This window comes from Diabrotica virgifera, chromosome 7, assembly GCF_917563875.1.
Source record: "Diabrotica virgifera virgifera chromosome 7, PGI_DIABVI_V3a".
Taxonomy (NCBI): domain Eukaryota; kingdom Metazoa; phylum Arthropoda; class Insecta; order Coleoptera; family Chrysomelidae; genus Diabrotica; species Diabrotica virgifera.
In genome coordinates, this window is record NC_065449.1 from 10,157,197 (window position 1) to 10,178,594 (window position 21,398).

The following is a 21,398-nucleotide window of genomic DNA, read 5'->3' on the forward strand; positions in this document are numbered from 1 at the left end:
TTTCCCGAAAAGATTGGTCATAAATCATACCACACATTCTGGCGTCACAAATAGTTCGATTGAACCTAACTTACCTTAGTACAAATGTGCTCATAAAAAAAGTTACAGCCCTTTGAAGTTACACAATGAAAATCGATTTTTTTCAATATATCGAAAACTATTGGAGATTTTTTATTGAAAATGGACATGGGGCATTCTTATGGCAGGAACATCTTAAAACAAAATTACAGTGAAATTTGTCCACCCCATAAAAATTTTATGGGGGTTTTGTTCCGTTAAACCCCCCCAAACTTTTGTGTACGTTCCAATTAATTCATTATTGTGGTACCATTAGTTAAATACAACATTTATAAAACTTTTTTGTCTCCTAGTATTTTTTAGATAAGCCAGTTTTAATTCCAATTTTAATTTAATTAAGCCAGCTTCTTTTTTAATAGGTTTACATAAAAATTTTATGGGGGTTTTGTTCCCCCATGTTAAACCCCCTAAATGTTTATGTACGTTCAAATTAAACTATTATTGTGGTACCATTAAGTAAACACAGTGTTTTTAAAACTTTTTTGCCTCTTAGTCTTTTTTTGATAAGTCACCTTTTATCGAGATGTGGCTTCTTTTTCAAAATATACCTAATAATGTAAAATATAAATAAATTTTCAGATTATTAACAGCTCTCTATAATCATACTTAACCATATACAAATATGTGGTGGATTTCGACAAATATTCAAAATATCTCGATAAGCACTGGCTTATCGAAAAAGTACTGAGAGGCAAAAAAGTTTTAAAAATATTGTGTTTACATAATATTGCAACAATAATAATTTAATTGAAACATACACAAAAGTTTGGGGGGTTAAGGGAATAAAACCCCCATACAATTTTTATGGGGTGCACAAATTTCACTTTAATTTTTTTTTAAGATGTTGCTACTATAATAATGCCACATGTCAATTTTCAATAAAAAATCGAAAAAAAATCTATTTTCCATTTGTAACTTCAAAGGGCTGTGACTTTTTGTGTGTGCACTATCGTATACAGAGAGAGTCTGTAAAGTGGAATAAATTCAATATCTCAAATACTAATTGTTTTTTTGGAAAATGCTCAGACCCGTCGATTAGTATTTCAAATTGTCCTTTTTGACATTCAATAAAAATGTATACAGGGTGTCCCAATTTAGAGATATGACGTCATCGTCGATTTTCTTAAATGGCAACACTGTCATTTTGATAGCTAATTTGATAGGGTTTGTAAAGTTATACATAACTGCAAAATATCAAATTTTTATTCTCTACCATTTACAAGATAATAGAAAATAACAAAGTTATATCTGTAATTTGGAATATATTCAATAATTAAAATACTAACTGTTTCTTTGAAAAATGCTCAGACCCGTCGATTAGTATATCAAATTGTCATTTTTGACATATAATAATAATGTATACAGGGTGTCCCAATTTAGAGATATGACGTCATCGTTGATTTTCTTAAATGGCAACACTGTCATTTTGATAGCTATTTTGATAGGGTGTGTAAAGTTATACACAACTGCAAAATTTCAAATTTGTATTCTCTACCATTTAGATGATAATAAAAAATAACAAAGTTATGAAAAAGAAGTAATCAACTAATAATTGAATTTAATTATTTCAATAAATTAAGCAAAAACTCATAATGATGCCCTCAATTATTGTCAAATTGTCAATGGGCAACGTTATGAGCATTTGCTTAATTGAAATAAATAAATTCAATTATTATTTGATTACTTCTTGTTCTTCATAACTTTGTTATTTTTTATTATCTTGTAAATGGTAGGGAATAAAATTTTGAAATTTTTCAGATGTGTATAACTTTACACACGCTATCAAAATAGCTATCAAAATGACAGTGTTGCCATTTAAGAAAATCAACGATGACGTCATATCTCTAAATTGGGACACCCTGTATACATTATTATTATATGTCAAAAATGACAATTTGATATACTAATCGACGGGTCTGAGCATTTTTCAAAAAAACAGTTAGTATTTTAATTATTGAATATATTCCAAATTACAGATATAACTTTGTTATTTTCTATTATCTTGTAAATGGTAGAGAATAAAAATTTGATATTTTGCAGTTATGTATAACTTTACAAACCCTATCAAATTAGCTATCAAAATGACAGTGTTGCCATTTAAGAAAATCGACGATGACGTCATATCTCTAAATTGGGACACCCTGTATACATTTTTATTGAATGTCAAAAAGGACAATTTGAAATACTAATCGACGGGTCTGAGCATTTTCCAAAAAAACAATTAGTATTTGAGATATTGAATTTATTCCACTTTACAGACTCTCTCCGTATAGGTAAGTTAGGTTCAATCAACCTATTTTTGACCTCAGAATCTGTGGTATAATTTATGACCAATATTTTCGTGACACCCTGTATATTCAGTGCTTTTTATATTCATTTTTAGTCCATATTTTTCACAGACTTATAACTACTTCTTCTTAAGATTCCATCTTCTATCCAAGGTTGGATATCAACATCATCATCATCATTGGCTTTACAGTCCATGGTGGGTCTTGGCCTGTTCTAGTATCAGCTTCTATTGCTTCCTATTCTTAGCCTAGGTTTTCCAATTTCGTACTCTTTAACACTTGTATAGCGATATCACAAAAGCAATTCTTATTTTACTTATAGCAGCTCATAGTTGGTTAGAGCTCAGAGTAAACCATTCACTTGGATTTCGTAACCAGGAGATTTGTCTTCTTTCTACATCTCTTTTATTTTGCCCTCCACAATTAAACTTACAGGACTATAGCTAGACCGAAATATTCAAGCTTCCACCTCTTAATTGTCTGTATTATTTAAAAATTTCTTAGAACTGTACTTAAAAGATAAATAGCAAATTGAGAACTATTCAGAATACTCGAAAGTGTTTTCAAGTAGTAAAGGCACTATAAATAATGTGAGGATCTTTTAAATTTTAAACCATTACACCAATTTTAAATAATATATGATTTATTGAAAACCACATAAACTACACTACAGTAACTGTATACTATAGTGCTTTGCTTTAAAACTTGTCTGTCAGATACTGTACTAAAAAGTAAACTCTGGAGACCATGTTTTTTTAGTTTTTGTCACTGATCACTTGGATTCAAAAGTGCTACATAAGATTTTAATCAATTTAAATAATTCTTCCCTTAGCGCTGTACTATATCTAGTGATCTAGATTTCGTAGAATTAATTTTAGAATACAGTTACACACTAGGCTCAAAGGCACTATTGCTCAGTCTGTGTAGATTATGGGTGAGGTAGTTCTTATAGGTGAGAAACACAAGAAAGAAAAGATATTAAACAACAAAAAAAGGAAGAACACAACTCTTCAAAATAGAAAGTGCACAATCTTCTAAATATTTGAATCCCAAAAAACACAAATTCACAAATAAAAGAGAAAGAATGCAAATATAATTAAAATAAAAATGGCAAAATTTACTATATTAAACTATACTCCAAATATGAAAATCATAAATATCACAAAATAGGCATATAAAATATCCAGAGGTAAATATTCAAATAAGATAAATAAGTATCATATTAAACATATCAAATATTGATAAAGTTATTATAACACATGAGAACTGTCCTATTAAACTCTTTAAGTATCTTTTAAGTCCTCTCTTTAATGGATTAACTGTGTTAGGAAAATAAAAAATATGCTATTAAGTTTAAAATATGCAAAAGGAACCAAAAAATTTACTGTTTAGTCAATTTACCTTGTGTTAAACGTGTTTAAGCTGCAGACTGCACAGGAATATTAAGTAATATTAAATATTTAATGACTGATATGTCTGACTTCCATGCAGAAGGCCGGGAATTGAATCCCAGTGCTGGCAAGAACATCTAGACATTTTTAAAAATGTCTACAGGTCCCAGGTCGACTCAGCCTGAGTATCTTGGGTAAAACCAGGGGTAATAGTAGGCGGATGAAGCGTAGTACTGGCCTTGTTACCTTCCTTGTATACCTTGGGCCCTAGAGAGATAGCTGACCACCCTGCTATAATCACAAAGCCTTGTTGGTGTTATAAAAGGGAGATTATTATGAAATATTTAATAATAATAAAAAATAATGAAATGTGCACTGTTTTATGAAGTGATTTTAAGCATTGATCTCAATTAAGTAACTATATTTAGTCTCTTGTTCCATTTGTAATTTTCTTATGGAGCTTTAAAAGATTAGACAAAAGATAACAACTGTAGACATGTTACAGTGCAAAGACTTGTATATATAAGAATCAATAGCTGCTAGTGCTGATAAGACCTGTATTTATAGTTTAGACTGTTGGTAGTGTGATCAAAAAACGATTATTTATTAATAAACTGCCACCTGCAATTGTTGTGACTCCATAAAAAGTCTAAACATTTTGAGCTTATCTTTCACGTTTTTATCAGCTCCCAAAATTGAAATAGTGAATTAAACTAATTAAAAAAGTGTGATAACAATCATTGATTCCATTTAAAATTTCACCACAAATATAAACGATTAACAGATATGGATTTTATGACTCAACTGTAATAAATATTTAGTTTTTTATAATTAATATTTTATAGAAATAAATTATAGAGATAAAAAATATATATATTTTCTTGTGGCATATTATACCTTAACAGTTTTATTTTATTTTTTTGTGAATAGATCAGAAAATTATATATTTTTGATGTTTTGACTTCAACCAGTCTGAAATCGTTACCAAAATTGCACAAATATCTTCTTCTTTAAGTGCTATTACTACGAGATCTACTACGCCTCTAAAAGGTTTTATTGAATTGTATTTAAACCTCCTGTACTTTCTGTATTCCTTCCTCCTCTTATCATTCTCTGTATTATCAATCTTAGCATTTCATATCACTGTCTCATATCACTTCATTTCTCACCAAATTTCCGTACCTTTGCATAAATATAATTATTTGTAAATTTACAAATTTTATGCACCTTAAAAATAGTGAGCAGTATACATCAGATAATAAGAACCAAACTATCTGGTGGTCTGAATAAGTTTAAAAATAATTTTGATGAAAGAAATGATATTCCAAACAAAAAAAAATCAGTGAATGAGTTCAGAGAAAAATTAGAATCAGATTAAAGAAGAGACACAATCAAAAAGTCTTTCGTAAAGTGTTAAAAGTATAAGACCTAGAAAACTACACGAACATACTGAAATGAGAAAAGAAATATGAAATATAGACAAAGGCTTGGTACCACACTATCCATAACACTCTTAGCTGTTGTAATTTGTGGAAGGAGGTTTAAAACTGAATGAAAACATTATTGAGGTGATGGAAGTCACAGAAAAGAGAGAGTTAGAGTTGAGATAAAGAACTAAACAGTAGAGAAAACAATGAAACTGCACTATTCTTATATTATATTGTATTTGATACTATTCTTTGAACTAAAACAAAAATAAATTTCACACCAAAGTAAGAGCAATGTATTTAAGGCAATATACAATTGTCCTGATGTATATGTGTGAATCATAGTTACTCTCAAAAAGAATAAAAAGTAAATACAAACAACAGAAATAAAGTACTTGAGGTAAGGCAAATATCGAACGAGAAACACACATATAAGATAGCTAATCTTAATGTTTATACAGGGTGTCCAGAAACTCTACCGACAAACGAAGACAGGAGATTCCTCAGATAATTTTAAGACAATTTAACCCAATTCACCTAGTCCGAAAATGCTTCCTAAGGGAGCTAGAGCTCTTTGAAGATGGCGTCATGTAATTAGTTTTTCTTAAATACCTCCAGAACGCTTCTATTTAGAAAAACGAAAATTGGTATGCGTATTTACTTTCCAGAAATGAATCGATTCCATCGATTGCGAATTTCTAGTACTGGTCATAGGCGTCCGTTTTGGGTAGGGCATTGGTTATTTTATCGCCTAACTTTTTTATATTTAATTTTTAAGCATTTTTGAGTCTGGATTATTAAATTGTGAGGTAGTCTAGTACTAAAAGGTACTCTTACTTTAAGTCGATAGGATATACCGTTTTCTAGAAAAATCGATTTGAAAATTTTTCGTTCTTTGAATTTAAAAAAAAAACTATTTAGAAAGATGAAAACTGGTACAATTATTTATATTCCAGAGATTAATCGATTTCATTAATGGCGAATTTCTAGAAACGGTCATAGGCGTCCGTTTTGGGTAGGTCAACAGTTATTTTATAGCATAACTTTATTGTATTTAATTTTTAAGTATTTTTGACACTAGATTATTTAATTATGAGATATTCGAGTACTAAAAGTTACTCTTGCTTTAAGTTGGTAAAATACATCGTTTTTTTTTAAGTTTTTTCAATTTTTTTTTTTTCAAATTTCCAAAACTAAAAACTTTCAAATCGATTTTTCTAGAAAACGGTGTGTCCTACCGACTTAAAGTAAGAGTACCTTTTAGTACTAGAATACCTCACAATTTAATAATCCAGTATCAAAAATGCTTAAAAGTAGAAGACAAAAAAGTTATACGATAAAATAACCGTTACCCTACCCAAAACGGACGCCTATGACCAGTACTAGAAATTCGCAATGGATGGAATCGATTCATTTCTAGAAAGTAAATATGTATACAAATTTTCGTTTTTCTAGATAGAAGCGTTCTGGAGGTATTTAAGAAAAACTTAATTACATGGCGCCATCTTCAAAGAGCTCTAGCTCCCTTAGGAAGCATTTTCGGACTAGGTGAATTGGGTAAAATGGTCTTAAAATTATATGAGGAATCTCCTGTCTTCGTTTGTCGGTAGAGTTTCTGGACACCCTGTATAAGAGTCATCTGTAGGGATAACTGCAAAGATTGGACACCACAAGGTCAGTTAAACCAATGTGGAGGTCTAAGATTCAAATAGAATAAAACATGGAAGGCTGATAACACAGCAAGAAGAATTATTTTATAAGTTATAATGATTTCATTATCATCAGTCAGACATTCTTGTCTACTGCTTAACATAGTGAATTCTTCAATTTCTTCTACATATTCTGGTCTTGAGCACCATTTATCCACTTGCTCGTTTTCCTCTTTATATCATCGCTCCATCTGGTTTATCGTGTATCTCTTCTTCTTATTTTTTTTTTAATGATTAAGTATAGGTATTTAAAATAGTAGTTTTCTAATAGGGTATAGAGTAATAGTGAATAGAGTAATTAGGAATTAATTAAATTGATAATAATTGTTATTAATAATAGTTAACCATTAAGCCCACAATAAATGAGTGGGCCCACTTTATAATGAATGCAATATAAAATTCAATCAATGGTCTTTTGTGCTGATCTGTTATAATGCTATAATATTGACGCAGTGACGAACAAAAATAAGAACTAGATTTTTCAGTCATTCGATATATGAATATATCATAAGCCCCATGAGATGCTTGTAAGTGGTTTTAGTATATTTTGAGTGAAAATAGTGATTTGTAAAGAAGAAATTCTCATCAAGTAGATTAGACAGGTTCTGTGGATAAGGAAAGTATTGTGTCTCTCATATACCATCAAAATCTAACATTAGAAGTGGCAGTGTCAAAGTCAAATCAGAATTTTGTTTGCTTCTACAGTAGGCCAAGATGTTTTCAATATATCGTCGTATATTTGACCAGGTGATTATCAAACCTATGCCTTAAACTGTGATTTTTTCTTTATTATCTTACAAATACCATAAAAAAAGTTTTTTAGCGTATACATATTATGTTATGTCTTACTAAAATTCATTTCAAAGATAATTTTCACAGCTGAACTCATTGCAATCAAATAAGCATACAAAATATGTATTAATCAAAAAGAACTCAATTATGTTATATTTACAGACTGCCAAAGCATTGTAAAGAAATTGAATTATAATGTACATAATTTTGCAGAAAATTATATCATCAGTGACATCATAGCAATGAACTGTGAAGCTTTGAAATCGGGCAAAAATATAATATTGTGCTGGATAAAAGCACACATTGGAATAAAAAAAACAACGAAATAGTAGATGAGCTGGCTAAAAAAGCAACAACGAAGGAATCCGCTCTGCAAACCTATCAACTTCCTATGGGAGACATAATTTCTATTATCAGATCTATCAAACGGACGAAATGGCAGGAACAATACAATAATTCAGACAAAGGAAATTATTACAAAAAAATCCAGCCTACACTTCCCATCAAGACATGGTTTAATCAAGTTTACAACAGAGGCTTTATCAAAACTATTTGTCGAATAAGAAGTAATCACTGTCTGACTCCAGTCTACAAAAGAGAAATAGGACTTGTAGATAATGATGAAGGTTTATGTGGAGAGCTAGCTGATCTACAACATATACTGTTAGAATGTCCTTTACAGTTTATTGAAATATCAAATTTCTATACCAATCTAGTTCAAGTTAATGTACGATTTCCTTTTAATCTTATATACCTTTTACAATCAAACAATCTAGATGTTTATAAAATTTTATACAACCATGTTAATTGTTTAAAATTAAAGCTCTGAAAAAAAAGAATAAAAAAAATTATAAAAAAATAATAATTAAATAAAATAAAAAGTTACTAAGAAGATCTAAACCTCCGCGAGGTTGAATCGGGTTTAGGCCTTAACGTAGTAAAAAAAATATACAAAAAAATACATAAAAAAACAAAAGAGAAATAACTAAATAAAATATAATAAAAAATATAATAAAAAAAATTTGTTAAAAAATATATTAAAAAAAAAAATAAAAAAAACAGAGTAAAAAAAACTTGTAGTAGTAATAGTTTTTAATTTAGATACTAAGCATATATTTTGTAAAAGAGAGAATTCAAAACACATTGACTGGCCAGATGGTTACTTAAACCAGTGCCAATAAAACATAAACACACACACACACACACACACACACACACATTTCAAAGATAGTTTATTTGATTTGAAATGAAAAAAATGGACAATGAAAACATTCAATAAAGAAAGATCCTCATATCCATAGTTTTTTTATATATTATGCTACAATGAGAAACATTTAGTTGATACTCTGAGTAAAAATTAAATGTGAATGTGATGTTTGTAAAAGTAAATATGTAAATAATAAATATGTAAAAATAAATGTAGATATGTAAATTTATGGGTTTTTTTATTTACAATGAAGTTAACATTAACTATCACGAAAATTTTAATTTTTACTCTGAAGATTATTTTGAATTTGCATTCGTAAGTAACTTTCACCATGAATTTTGGTTTTTTTATGAGGGTTTGTGTTTTATTAATAAAAATATAATATTTTTAATTCATATTTTATATTGGTTCATAGTGTTAGCATTGGGCATTTGTGCTTGTTCAAGAATCAAACTACTAGATAGTCTGATTTGAAACGAAAAAATGTTTTTCAAGAAAATTCTTTTACTTTATTCGATATAGTCTCCTATTATCTCAATACATACAACAATTCTAGTGGTTTTGCAACTTCTTTATGCCATAAACATAAAGAATACTAAGATTCTGGAAGCTTTGCAGAATAGGTGTTTGTTTCATCAATTATCTCTCCATTCAAGCTGATTTTTTTATTTACAAGTCATCTATTCAGATTTGAGAACACATATAAAATCGGAAGGAGCCAAATCAGGAGAATAAGCAGGATGAGGAAGTAATTCATAGCCCAACCCATGCATTTTTTACCATTGTCATAATGCTCTTGTGAGTCAGTAAATTGTCATGGAGAAACAACACTATTCTTCTTCATATGGCTGTTTCTCACTGAGTTTATTCTTTTGTTTTGTCCAATAATGCACAGTAATACTGGCTATTGATAGTTTTACCCTTTTCAATATATTAGATTAAAATTATGCCTTTGCAATCCCAAAATACAGTGGCCATGCCCCTTCTGACCCGTTTACTTGGTCGCCACGAAGCACTTTTGCCGGCTTCAGTCGACTGTCTTACATTCATTTTGTTCTCTGGCGTGTATTAGTAGATCCGGGTTTCATACACAGCACTGCTGAAAAGTGGTTACAGCAGAAATACCATTACATAATAATATGTCCTCAGTTGATCCGTGGGTGCTTATTTCTCGCTCTTTCCAATGGCGCTACAGCTCTAATCGAACATCGACCTCTTCCAAACAATGTACCCATATGTCTTAAAATGGGTAAAAAATTGGTCCAGCTTACACAATCAAAGGCCTTGCTACTATAGTAAACGAAGCATAATCATAGGTACTTGAAATTCTCTCGGTTTTTCAATGAGTTGTCTCAGGTTCAGGATTTGATCACATGTATCTTTTCCCTTTAAACCCTGGTTGTTCCTACGATATTAATTTGATAATGTATGTAGGTAAGTTTTCAATCTGTATTTGATAATATGCAACAAGATTTTGTATTAAAAAATGGTGAAAAAAGTATTCTGTAGCAGGGATATTACAATTTATTTAAAGATAAGATTTCTGAGATGCTACGTGTTCTCCGTATTATTTTATGGGTTGGAGGCTTAGACATTAAAGAAAGATGTTTCGGGCAGATTAGAAGCCTTCGAGTTATGGGCCTACAGAAGGATATAAGAATAAGTTGGGTGGATAGAATCACGAATAACGAGGTGTTAAAGAATGGGAAAGAAAGAGAGGTTTTAAATGCACTATCTGGGACATCCCATGAGGGGCGAGCGTTTATAACTTGTAATTAATAATACAAGGAAGAATACGGGTTAGAAAGAGTCGTGGAAGAAGGCGCATCTCCAGGTTAAACAATTTGACAGCTTGGTTTAACTGCACTTCTGCTGATTTCTTTGGCGCAGCCGTATCGAAAGTGCGAATTGCCATGATGGTTGCCGAACTTCTTAGAGAAGATTGCACATGAAGAAGAATAAGATCAAGATTTTGCTGGCATGTGATGTTAGTGACTATACAGGGTATTTCAAAAAGGTATGTCATAAATTAAATCACGCATTCCGGGGACAAAAATAAATTGATTGAATCCAACTTACCTTAGTACAAAAGTGTACACAAAAAAGTTACAGCCCTTTAAAGTTACAAAATGAAAATCGATTTTTTTCAATATATCGAAAACTATTGGAGATTTTTTATTGAAAATGGACATGTATTATTCTTATGGCAGGAACATCTTAAAACAAAATTATAGTGAAATTTGTCCACCCCATAAAAATTTTATGGGGGTTTTGTTCCCTCAAACCCCCCCAAACTTTTGTGTACTTTCCAATTAATTCATTATTGTGGTACCATTAGTTAAACACAACGTTTTTAAAACTTTTTTGCCTCCTAGTATTTTTTAGATAAGCAAATTTTTATCGAGATGCGGCTTCTTTTTTAATATGTTTACATAAAAATTCTATGGGAGTTTTGTTCCTTTACACCCCCCAAATGTTCGTGCACGTTCCAATTAAACTATTATTAATTGTGGTACCATTAGGTAAACACAGTGTTTTTAAAACTTTGTTGCCTCTTAGTCTTTTTTTGATAAGTCACCTTTTATCGAGATGGGGCTTCTTCAAAATATACCTAAAAATGTAAATTATAAATAAATTTTCAGATTATTAACAGGTATATCATAGGTATTTAACCATATACAAATATGTGGTGGATTCGACAAATATTCAAAATATCTCGATAAACACTGGCTTATCGTAAAAGTACTAAGAGGCAAAAAAGTTTTAAAAACATTGTGTTTAACTAATGGTGACACAATAATAATTTAATTGGAACGTACACAAAACTTTGCGGGGGGGGGGGGTTTAAGGGAGCAAAACCCCCATAAAATTTTTATGGGGTGCGCAAATTTCACTTTAATTTTTTTTTAAGATGTTGCTGCCATAAGAATGCCCCATGTCCATTTTCAATGAAAAATCTCTAAGAGATTTCGATATATGTATATGAAAAAAAAAATCGATTTTCATTTTGTAACTTCAAAGGGCTGTTTTTATTTTTTTATTTAGCGTATGGACTTTCTCAGTACGATAAATACACAAATATGAGACACAAAGGGCTGTAACTTTTTTTGTGTACACTTTTGTACTAAGGTAAGTTGGATTCAATCAATTTATTTTTGTCCCCGGAATGCGTGATTTAATTTATGACATACCTTTTTGAAACACCCTGTATAATGGTAGTATTTATGGCATTACATGGGAAAACATAAAAACAAATTCTTATGGTGTAAGTTACTTATTTAGAAATACATTTTTGTTTTTATGTTTATTTTACGTTACTTTTATTTTTCACACGTATTTTTTACAGTTAGACGATGCTACCACCTTAAGTTGGTCCACAAGACTAAAAGGCTTTTTGGCATGTTTCATAATAGGCATATTACTGTCGTTTTTGGGTTCGTTTGCTTTATTTTTAAATAGAGGTTTGCCAGTTTTTGCAGTATTTTACACCTTAGGAAACGTCACGTCCCTCCTCAGCACATGCTTCCTCATGGGACCCTTTAAGCAGGTTAAGAAAATGTTCGCTTCCAATAGATATATAGCCACGATTTTAGTTTTAGTTGCTTTTGTTCTTACGCTGATCTCGGCCTTAGTGGTAAGTAGATATGTTTTAAATATTTTTTGACATTTTTGCACGTTATGGCGGCACCACACTTCGCTATGTGCTATTTAATGTGCGCCTTATTCGACCACATAGAACAGAGTGTGAAGTCCAGTTGTCGGTTTTTGACACACTGCAAAGGATAAATATTTGGGCGCATACAGCGAAGCCGCATAACAAATAGCACATATAGTCTGGGCTGATTATCGGAGAATAGGCCATTTTTGGGAAAAGTTATTTACCAGCAATTTTATTGCTGGAATCGAATCTTATGATTGTATATATTAATAATATAGATATGCAAAGTCCGCAGATAGTGTGCTACTTTTTTTATAAACAAAATGGCGCCCGAAAATAGTGTTTTCTTCAATTTTTGCTCTATAACTCCAAAGATTTTAACTTTACACCAAAAACACTCAAATAAAAATTCACCGCAATTAAATTCTGCATAGAGACGTGTTTTTTCCGATTTACTTCGACGAAAACTTTCGCCGGAAAAAGCGGGTATTTCCAACAATATCTTTAATTTTCAACTAAACTTTTAGGTAAGTAATTGTTAATCAATAATTAAATAACTTGGTAATGTAAAAGCACTTTTTGTATGCATTATAATTCCAGAAGCCTATGGAAATTAAATGAACAGTTTAGCAACAATTGAATTGTTAATTAAAAATTTACGGTCGCTATAATAACGACAATAATTATGATGCATAAGAATAATTATGATTTTTTCATACAAAGACACTATACCTATCTAATGTACTTTACAGAATTGAAATTGGACTATTTAAGCGGCCTCAGGAATATTTTAAAATTATAAACAATTTTTTGGCTTATAAACAAATAGAATATCTCGGGAAATATTAAACCAAATTAAATTGTGAAAACGGTATTCGAAAAACAGCGGCAGGACGCTTCTTTTAAAAGAAAAAACGTTTAATTACGACGAGTGGTTCCTGAGATACAACCGGTGAAATTTGACCGGAATTTACGGCAAAGATATAAACAATAGGATCATAATTTTCAAACTATCACCTTTTTATTTTTGTCGTCTTTCTAGACACCAATTTTCATATCCTTAAAATACTCATAACATATATTATTATAATAAAAACTATCGATAATACGTGTGAAAATTGCCAAAAATAGCAAAATTCCAATCAAAAATTAGGTTGGAGAAAATGTAACCCTCAAAGTTCAAAATCGGTATACGTTAAAAAAATGCATTTTCTCGGCTTCCCATGGAGCAATTTCCTTTATTCTTTTTTTGTTCCCAAGTAACTCGAGGAGAGCCATCGAACTAATGCATTACTAAATGTCAGACTTGCTTTTGTTTTGTTACAATAAATTAATTTATTTATTATAACACAAAATTTTAATTTGTTTAAATAAAATGCTTTCAAATGAGAATATTTATGTTTTTAACTTTATAAGGTACACAAGTAGTAAGTTTATCTAAAAAGAAGCCTACAACTGGAAGAAATATGTAGTTTTCCGTTCTTATAAATAAATTAATCTATTATAACAAAACAAAAGCAAGTTTGACATTTAATAATGAGTTAGTTCGATGGCTCTACTCGAGTTATTAGGGAACAAAAAAAGAATGAAGGAAATTGCTCCATGGGAAGCCGAGAAATGCATTTTTTTAACATATAGCGATTTTGAACTTTGAGAGTTACATTTTCTCCAACCTAATTTTTGACAAGAAATTTTGCTATTTTTGGCAATTTTCACACGTATTATCGATAGTTTTTATTATAATAATATATGTTATGACTATTTTAAGGATATGAAAATTTTTGTGGAGAAAGAGGACAAAAATAAAAAGGTGATGGTTTGAAAATTATGATCCTATTGTTTATATCTTTGCCGTAAATTCCGGTCAACTTTGACCGGTTGTATCTCAGAAACTACTCATCATAATTAAACGTTTTTTCTTTTAAAAGAAGCGTCCTGCCGCTGTTTTTCGAATACCGTTTTCACAATTTAATTTAGTTTAATATTTCCCGAGATATTATATTTGTTTATAAGCCAAAAAATGGTTTATAATTTTAAAATATTCCTGAGGCCGCTTAAATAATCATGAAATAGTATGAAAAAATCATAGTTATTCTTATGCATCATAATTATTGTCGTTATTATAGCGACCGTAAATTTTTAATTAACAATTCAATTGTTGCTAAACTGTTCATTCAATTTTCATCGGCTTCTGGAATTATAATCCATACGAAAAGGGCTTTTACATTACCAAGTTATTTAGTTATTGATTAACAATTACTTATCCAAAATTTTTGTTGAAAATTAAAGATTTTGTTGGAAAAACCCGCTTTTTCCGGGGAAAGTTTTCGTTGAAGTGAATCGGGAAAAACACGTCTCTATATAGAATTTAATTGCGGTGAATTTTTATTTGGGTATTTTTGGTCTAAAGTTAAAATCTTTGGAGTTATAGAGCAAAAATTGAAAAAACACGATTTTCGGGCGCCATTTTGTTTATAAAAAAAGTAGCACACTATCTGCGGACTTTGCATACCTGTATTATTAATCATCATCATCAATGGTGCTACAGCCCTATGAAAGAGCCTCGACCTTCCCAAGTCTATTACGCCAGTCAGTCCTATCCATTGCCAACCGTTGCCAGTTTGCTGCGCCTATTTTTCTCCCATCCTCATCTACACCATCTTTCCATCTAAGTTTTGGCCTACCCCTATTTCTACTTCCCACAGGTTGTGACATAAGGATTCTTCTAGGAGGGTTGTTATGCTGTGATCTTGCTAGATGTCCTGCATATCTTAGTCGTCCTATTCTTATAAGAGATACTACGTCTTTTCCACCAAATATATGTTTATATCTGTGGTATACCTCGTAGTTGTACCTCCTCCTCCAAATACCATACATAGCCTAAGTATGTGAATTTGTCCACCACTTCAAAGGTAGAGTTATCAACAGAGAATTGGTGACCGATGTTTCTGGCTCTATTGTTGGGTGTTGATGCCACCATCTTAGTTTTCTCCTCGTTTACTGTCAGGCCCATATTTTTTCAGGCATTTGAGAAGGTGGTATACATTTCTTCTAGTTTGCGTGTTGTGCGGGCAACTAGGTCCACGTCATCGGCATATGCCAAAATTTGGGATGATTTATTAAAAATATTTCCTCTGTTGTCTATTCGGGCATCTCTGACCGCCTTTTCCAGAGCTATGTTGAAGAGGAGACACGCCAGCGCATCTCCCTGTCGCAGCCCAATATTCGTTTCAAACGCCTGTGATTGTTCGCCCTGTATTTCGACTTTGCAAACGACTTTACGCATTGTAGCCTTAACCAATCTTATCAGTTTGTCAGGGATGTGGAATTCATCCATGGCTTCATACAATTTATTTCTTAGGACACTGTCATAGGCCGATTTAAAATCTACGAAAAGATGGTATGTGTCGATATTGAATTCATTGGTTTTTTCCAGTATTTGTCTTAGCACAAAGATCTGGTCTGTTGTTGATCGACCAGGCCTAAAACCACTTTGATATTCTCCAAGAAGCTCCTCTGAATATGCACTTAGGCGACCATATAAGATGCTCGAAAATATTTTGTAAGCTGTATTAAGGAGGGTTATTCCCCTATAGTTTCTACATTCCAATTGATCACCCTTTTTGTGTAGCGGGCAAACGATTCCAAGACACCACTCTTCCGGGATTTGTTCCTCATTCCAGGCTCTTAGTATTATTTTATATATTTGATTAGTCAGGGTAGCACCTCCATATTTAATAAGTTCCGCGGATATACCATCACTTCCTGGAGATTTATTATTTCTTAGGTGTTTTATTACATCCCGTACTTCTTGAATTGATGGAGGCTCTAATGGTGTATTGTTGGTTGCTCTTGGGTTCGGTTGATTTGGATCTTCTACTTCGATGGTAAGTAGTTCTTTATAGTGTTCCACCCACCTTTTCAATATTTTTTCTTTTGTATTGAGTATGTGCCCCTCCTTATCCTTACATAGTCTTAGCCTTGGTTTGAATTCCTTTCTTGCATTATTCAGAGTTTTATAGAATTTTCTTGTTTGATTTTCCTGTTTTAATGCCTCAAGTTCTTCTAGTATTCTATTTTCATAAGTTCTCTTTTTTCTTCTATGAATGCACTTCTCTTCTCTTCTAAGGTCTTTATATTTTTGTTGTTTTTCTCGGGTTTTCCTGTGCTGCATCTGTTTATATGCATCGTTCTTTCAGTATTATTAATACATACAATAATAAGATTCGATTCCAGCAATAAAACTGCTGGTAAATAACTTTTCCTTGTATTTTGCTAATTAGCCCAGAGTAATGGCGAAGTGTAGTGCCGGCATTATACAGGGTGTTTAATTAAGTTTTTTTTATCTTAAATTTAACTACAGCAAAGTGTCTGTGAGACATCGAAATTTTTTATTCGTTTGAAAGGCTTCTCGATGCCGTTATATCTATATGTAATAGGTGGAAGTATGTTTAAGCACAAACAGATACACAAGGAAACGTGGAGGGCTCCAAAACAAAAAATGGAAAAACTGGCTACCAGATGTTAGAGAGGAGCCTAAGAAGAGCAGATGTAGGATCAGACCACATGCTAGTCAGAGCCAAAAAGATGAAATTAACCATAGACAAAAACCGAAAGGTAAACAGAGGATACAATGTCGAAGCTCTTAAATAAGAAAAAACAAGAATCAAATTTATAGAAAGACTGAAAATAAACTGAACAGCAGTACCCCAAAATGAGGAAACGGAGGAGAAAATATAAAAACGTAATGTCAAAAATTGCAAACGAAACAATTGGTATTACGAAAAGAGAAAACAGATACAACTATAGAGGAAACAAAGAAAAGCAAAGGGGGAATGTTACAAAAGGAAGCAACCGAAGAAGGAAAAGCGCTAGAAAGAAAAATATATCAGTTTAAAAGCAAGCCAGAAAAGATAAAAGGAATTACGTAAATGATATGCTGAAATTGTCAGAAAGAACTGCGCAAGAAAACGACCTGAGAACACAATACACCATCATACGAAATATGACAGGGAAAACACTAAAAAGTACTTAGTAAACATCATCATCAATGGTGCTACAGCCCTATAAAAGAGCCTCGGCCTTCCCAAGTCTATTGTCAACTGTTGCCAGTCTGCAACGCCTATTTTTCTACCATCCTCATCTACACCATCCTTCCATCTAAGTTTTGGCCTACCCCTATTTCTACTTCCCACAGGTTGTGACATAAGGATTCTTCTAGGAGGGTTGTTTTGCTGTGATCTTGCTAGATGTCCTGCCCATAGTTTTCCTATTCTTATAAGAGATACTACGTCTTTACCACCAAATATATGTTTACATCTGTGGTATATCTCGTAGTTGTACCTTTTCCTCCAAACACCATTTTCACAGATGCCACCGAATATTCCTCTCAGGTTGAAATATAAGCAGAAGGATTTCATCTGCCTTGGAGATGGTCCACGTCTCCGATAAATGTGTCAACACTGGCTGTATAAGGGTTTTGTATATGGCTATTTTTGTTTTTTGGCTTAAGTCTGCTTCTCATATATCTACTCAGTCCAAAATAGCATTTGTTTGCTAGGATTATTCTTCGCTTGATTTCTTCCGTCATGACGTTCTCATTGGTGATCAGGGAGCCTAAGTATGTGAATTTTTTCCACCACTTCAAATGTTCACTTAGTAAACAAATCAAAGTAAAACAAGGAAAAATAATTAAGGCAGAACATGAAATAATATAAAGATGGGAAGAACAATTCAAAGAAATATCCTCCGAACACGAGGCAACATTCGATATAGACGAAGAAAATTAAATACAAAATTACGAAACTACTAAAAAAGAAATACAAAACACACAGAAACAACTAAAAAATGGCACAGCCGCTTGAAGTGACAATCTACCGATACTTATATTTCATTAAGATTGACGCAAACGAAACAGTAGAAATGTTACATAAACTCTTTAACAAGATATCGGCCGATAAGGAACCGATTTAAAAATTGTGTAGTAACAGTTTTTCAGTTGGTCGTTAACCTCTCACCTGTGCACTACGTGCAATTTCCGAAATTTTTAATAAATTCATATACCTACATACAACAGAAGTGTTTTCTTCATTCTACGTTAGTTTTCAATACTTTGGAATAACCCTGTATGAATTATAAAATCGATCTTATTTTAAAAGGCGAAATACAACTATAATAATTATATAAACGTTCATAGTTTCATAAACGTTCTAACAATTGGGACAAATGTATTTAACTAATGGCATGAATACAATGAGAAAATTGAATTACAAGCAATTGAAACCTGTTTTTATATAAATAACTAATGTATTATTTATGTTTAGAGTAACTAAATATACAATGTGGTAATTTAAGGACTTTCCAACATAATTAATGTCTTCATGACTGTCGTGACCCATGTTTCTATGCGATATGTTGCTATTGGTCGTATGATAGTTATAATATATACTTTGAACTTTATTTTCCTATGGATGTTTTTGGATCGCGACAAAGAGAAGTATGCTTTGTTCTTCTTCTTAGAGTGCCCGTCCGTTCCGAACGTTGGCGATCATTCTAGCTATGATGACTTTGTTGGTTGCTATACGAAATAGTTGAGGTCTTTCTATACCATGCTCTCAGGTTAGCTAGCCAGGGTAATCTTCTTCGTCCTAGGGCCCTTTTTCCTTCCATTTTACCTAGTAAAATGCATTGGAGTAGCTCGTATCTGCCTTGATTTCTCATTATTTGTCCCAAGTACTATGCAGCTTACGGACCTTCACGATGTTGACTAAATCTGCGATTGTGTTCATCCTTCTTAGTACTTCTTCATTGGTGACTTTGTCTGTCCATGGTATCTTCAGGATCCATCTGTACAACCATAGCTCAAAAGCCTGAAGTTTCGATAGAGTTTCTGCCTTCAATGTCCACGTTTCTACTCCGTATAGAAGCACTGAGTACACGTAACATTTGAGGAGCCTTATTTTTGTTTTTAGAGTGAGGTCATGGCTCTGGAACACAGAGCTCATAGTCAAGAATGCACTTTTTGCCTTTCCGATGCGGCATCTAATCTCTTGAGTATTGTCCCACGACTCATTAATTATAGTTCCCAAATAGTTGTACATATTGTGAGACACGTTCAATTATCATTTGGTTCACATACAGATTTGCTCTAGTTATGTTTTGCTTGCTGATGATCATTAGCTTGGTTTTGATGGTGTTTATATCCAGTCCATATGTTCTACTTGTTTGCGTTATTTTATTCATTAATTTGTGCTTACCGCATTTCCTCCTCCGCATTTCCTCCTCCTCGCTGCCGTCCTCAGTTATCTGTACACCCAGGTATGTGAGCTGTTTTACTACTTCGATATTAGCGTCGTCTATTTTCAAATTCTGCAAGTTTCGTTGTTTCCTTGCTTGTATTAGGGCTTTAGTTTTATCTACTATGACGGCTAACCCTATTTTTTTCGCATTTTGTTGCTCCACATAAAGTTCTGTGGTGTCTCTTACGGTTCGTCCCATCAAGTTTACATCATCTGCGTACATTACAATCTGCATATTAAACAATAGTTTTTTGAGTTTGTGGACATTTTTCTTATAACATATTCCATACATATTATCAACAGAGTCGGAGCCAGCCCATCTCCCTGTTTTAGCCCTTTATCGTAGTTATCTGAAAGGAGTCGTGTCAATTGATTTTTAACTTGTACTTGGACTTGTGTGTGAGCCATGGTGGATTAAACTAACTTCCAATTCCTTTGGAATACCAAATTCTTGCATACTTATTATAATAAATAATAATGTATCTCTTATGTTATCATAGGTTTGTCGAAAATCTACAAAGATTTGCTAGATATCGTATGTCGAGATTCCAGGCTTTAGTTAATATTTGTTTTACTTTGAATAGCTGGTCAATAGAAGCTTACCTATCTGTGCAAAAATTGTACAGTAAATATGATGATTTCATAAAGAGAAAGGCTTTAAGGCTCCAGTAGATTATTTTTAACTGAACTCAATTATTCCTTCAAAAGGTATGCGACATCTGTGTGGAAATAGACTGATTGCAAAAAGAAAAATATATATGGCAATTCTTGAGGGATTACGCGCCAGATCCCCAATTGGCGATCATGGTACTTTTTTTGGGAGGTGGGAATCTTCTCAAGGCCGTTTGGGAAGGTGTCTCAGGTGTGTCGGATTCAGTCCGTCCTTTCTGTATCTTGACGGGCCTCCTACCGACTAAACCCACCCCCTCTTTCTCCAGCCGACGGATCTGGAACCGCTCTTAGCGAGCATATCTGACGGGGATCATGGTACTTAATGGGTTAAACAGATTATTTTCCAATTTTTTATGTTTGTGTGTTATTTTAGTAGTTTATAGATTTTAACAGAACTTTCCATTTTTTAGCTGAAAAACGCAGTGTTAGCGCTCTTATTCATCATCATACAATCTCTAGCGATGACTTGGTACTCGCTATCGTACATCCCGTACGCCAGAGACGCTGTCAAGAAAACAGTGATGACTTGCATAGTGTAAATAAACTGTGTCTTAACTTAAGTGTGATAAATAATTGTAAATGACGGTGGACAAGGAAAACATCGGTCTATTTTCGTAAGCCTAAATAATCACAGAATTTTATTCACAAATTGATGCCAAGTATTGATATCTATATATGTAATTATTTATTTAATTTTAATATACAATGTTTTATTTTTTGTGTTGTTTGTTTTGCGGTTATTTCGTAATGAAACGTGTAGAAAAACATCGTTGGCTGCGAAGAACTGACAGCTGACAGACAAAATTGACATCTGTCAAACGTGTAACAGTCTATTACAGTTGAGCAATTCTTTTTTTTTCTGGCAAATGTGCTATTAT

At 32.3% G+C, this 21,398-nt stretch overlaps 1 protein-coding gene across 3 annotated transcripts in view; it reads left to right on the plus strand.

Annotated features, from left to right (window-relative positions):
* The window catches only part of LOC114327362 (vesicle transport protein SFT2B), a 31,555-nt gene extending 10,317 nt beyond the window's left edge, over positions 1-21,238 (plus strand). Inside the window, exons 1-3 of one of the 3 annotated variants that reach the window (XM_028275952.2) lie at positions 7,399-7,420; positions 12,239-12,526; positions 20,931-21,238. In XM_028275952.2, coding sequence (XP_028131753.1) covers positions 7,415-7,420; positions 12,239-12,526; positions 20,931-21,059 — 423 coding nt within the window. In that variant the 5' untranslated portion in view covers positions 7,399-7,414 and the 3' untranslated portion in view covers positions 21,060-21,238. Of the gene's footprint in view, positions 1-7,398; positions 7,421-7,476; positions 7,641-12,238; positions 12,527-20,930 lie in introns of those variants that run through there. The other 2 variants (XM_028275951.2, XM_028275950.2) reach the window with 2 other exon arrangements.
* The last annotated feature ends 160 nt before the right edge of the window (positions 21,239-21,398 follow it).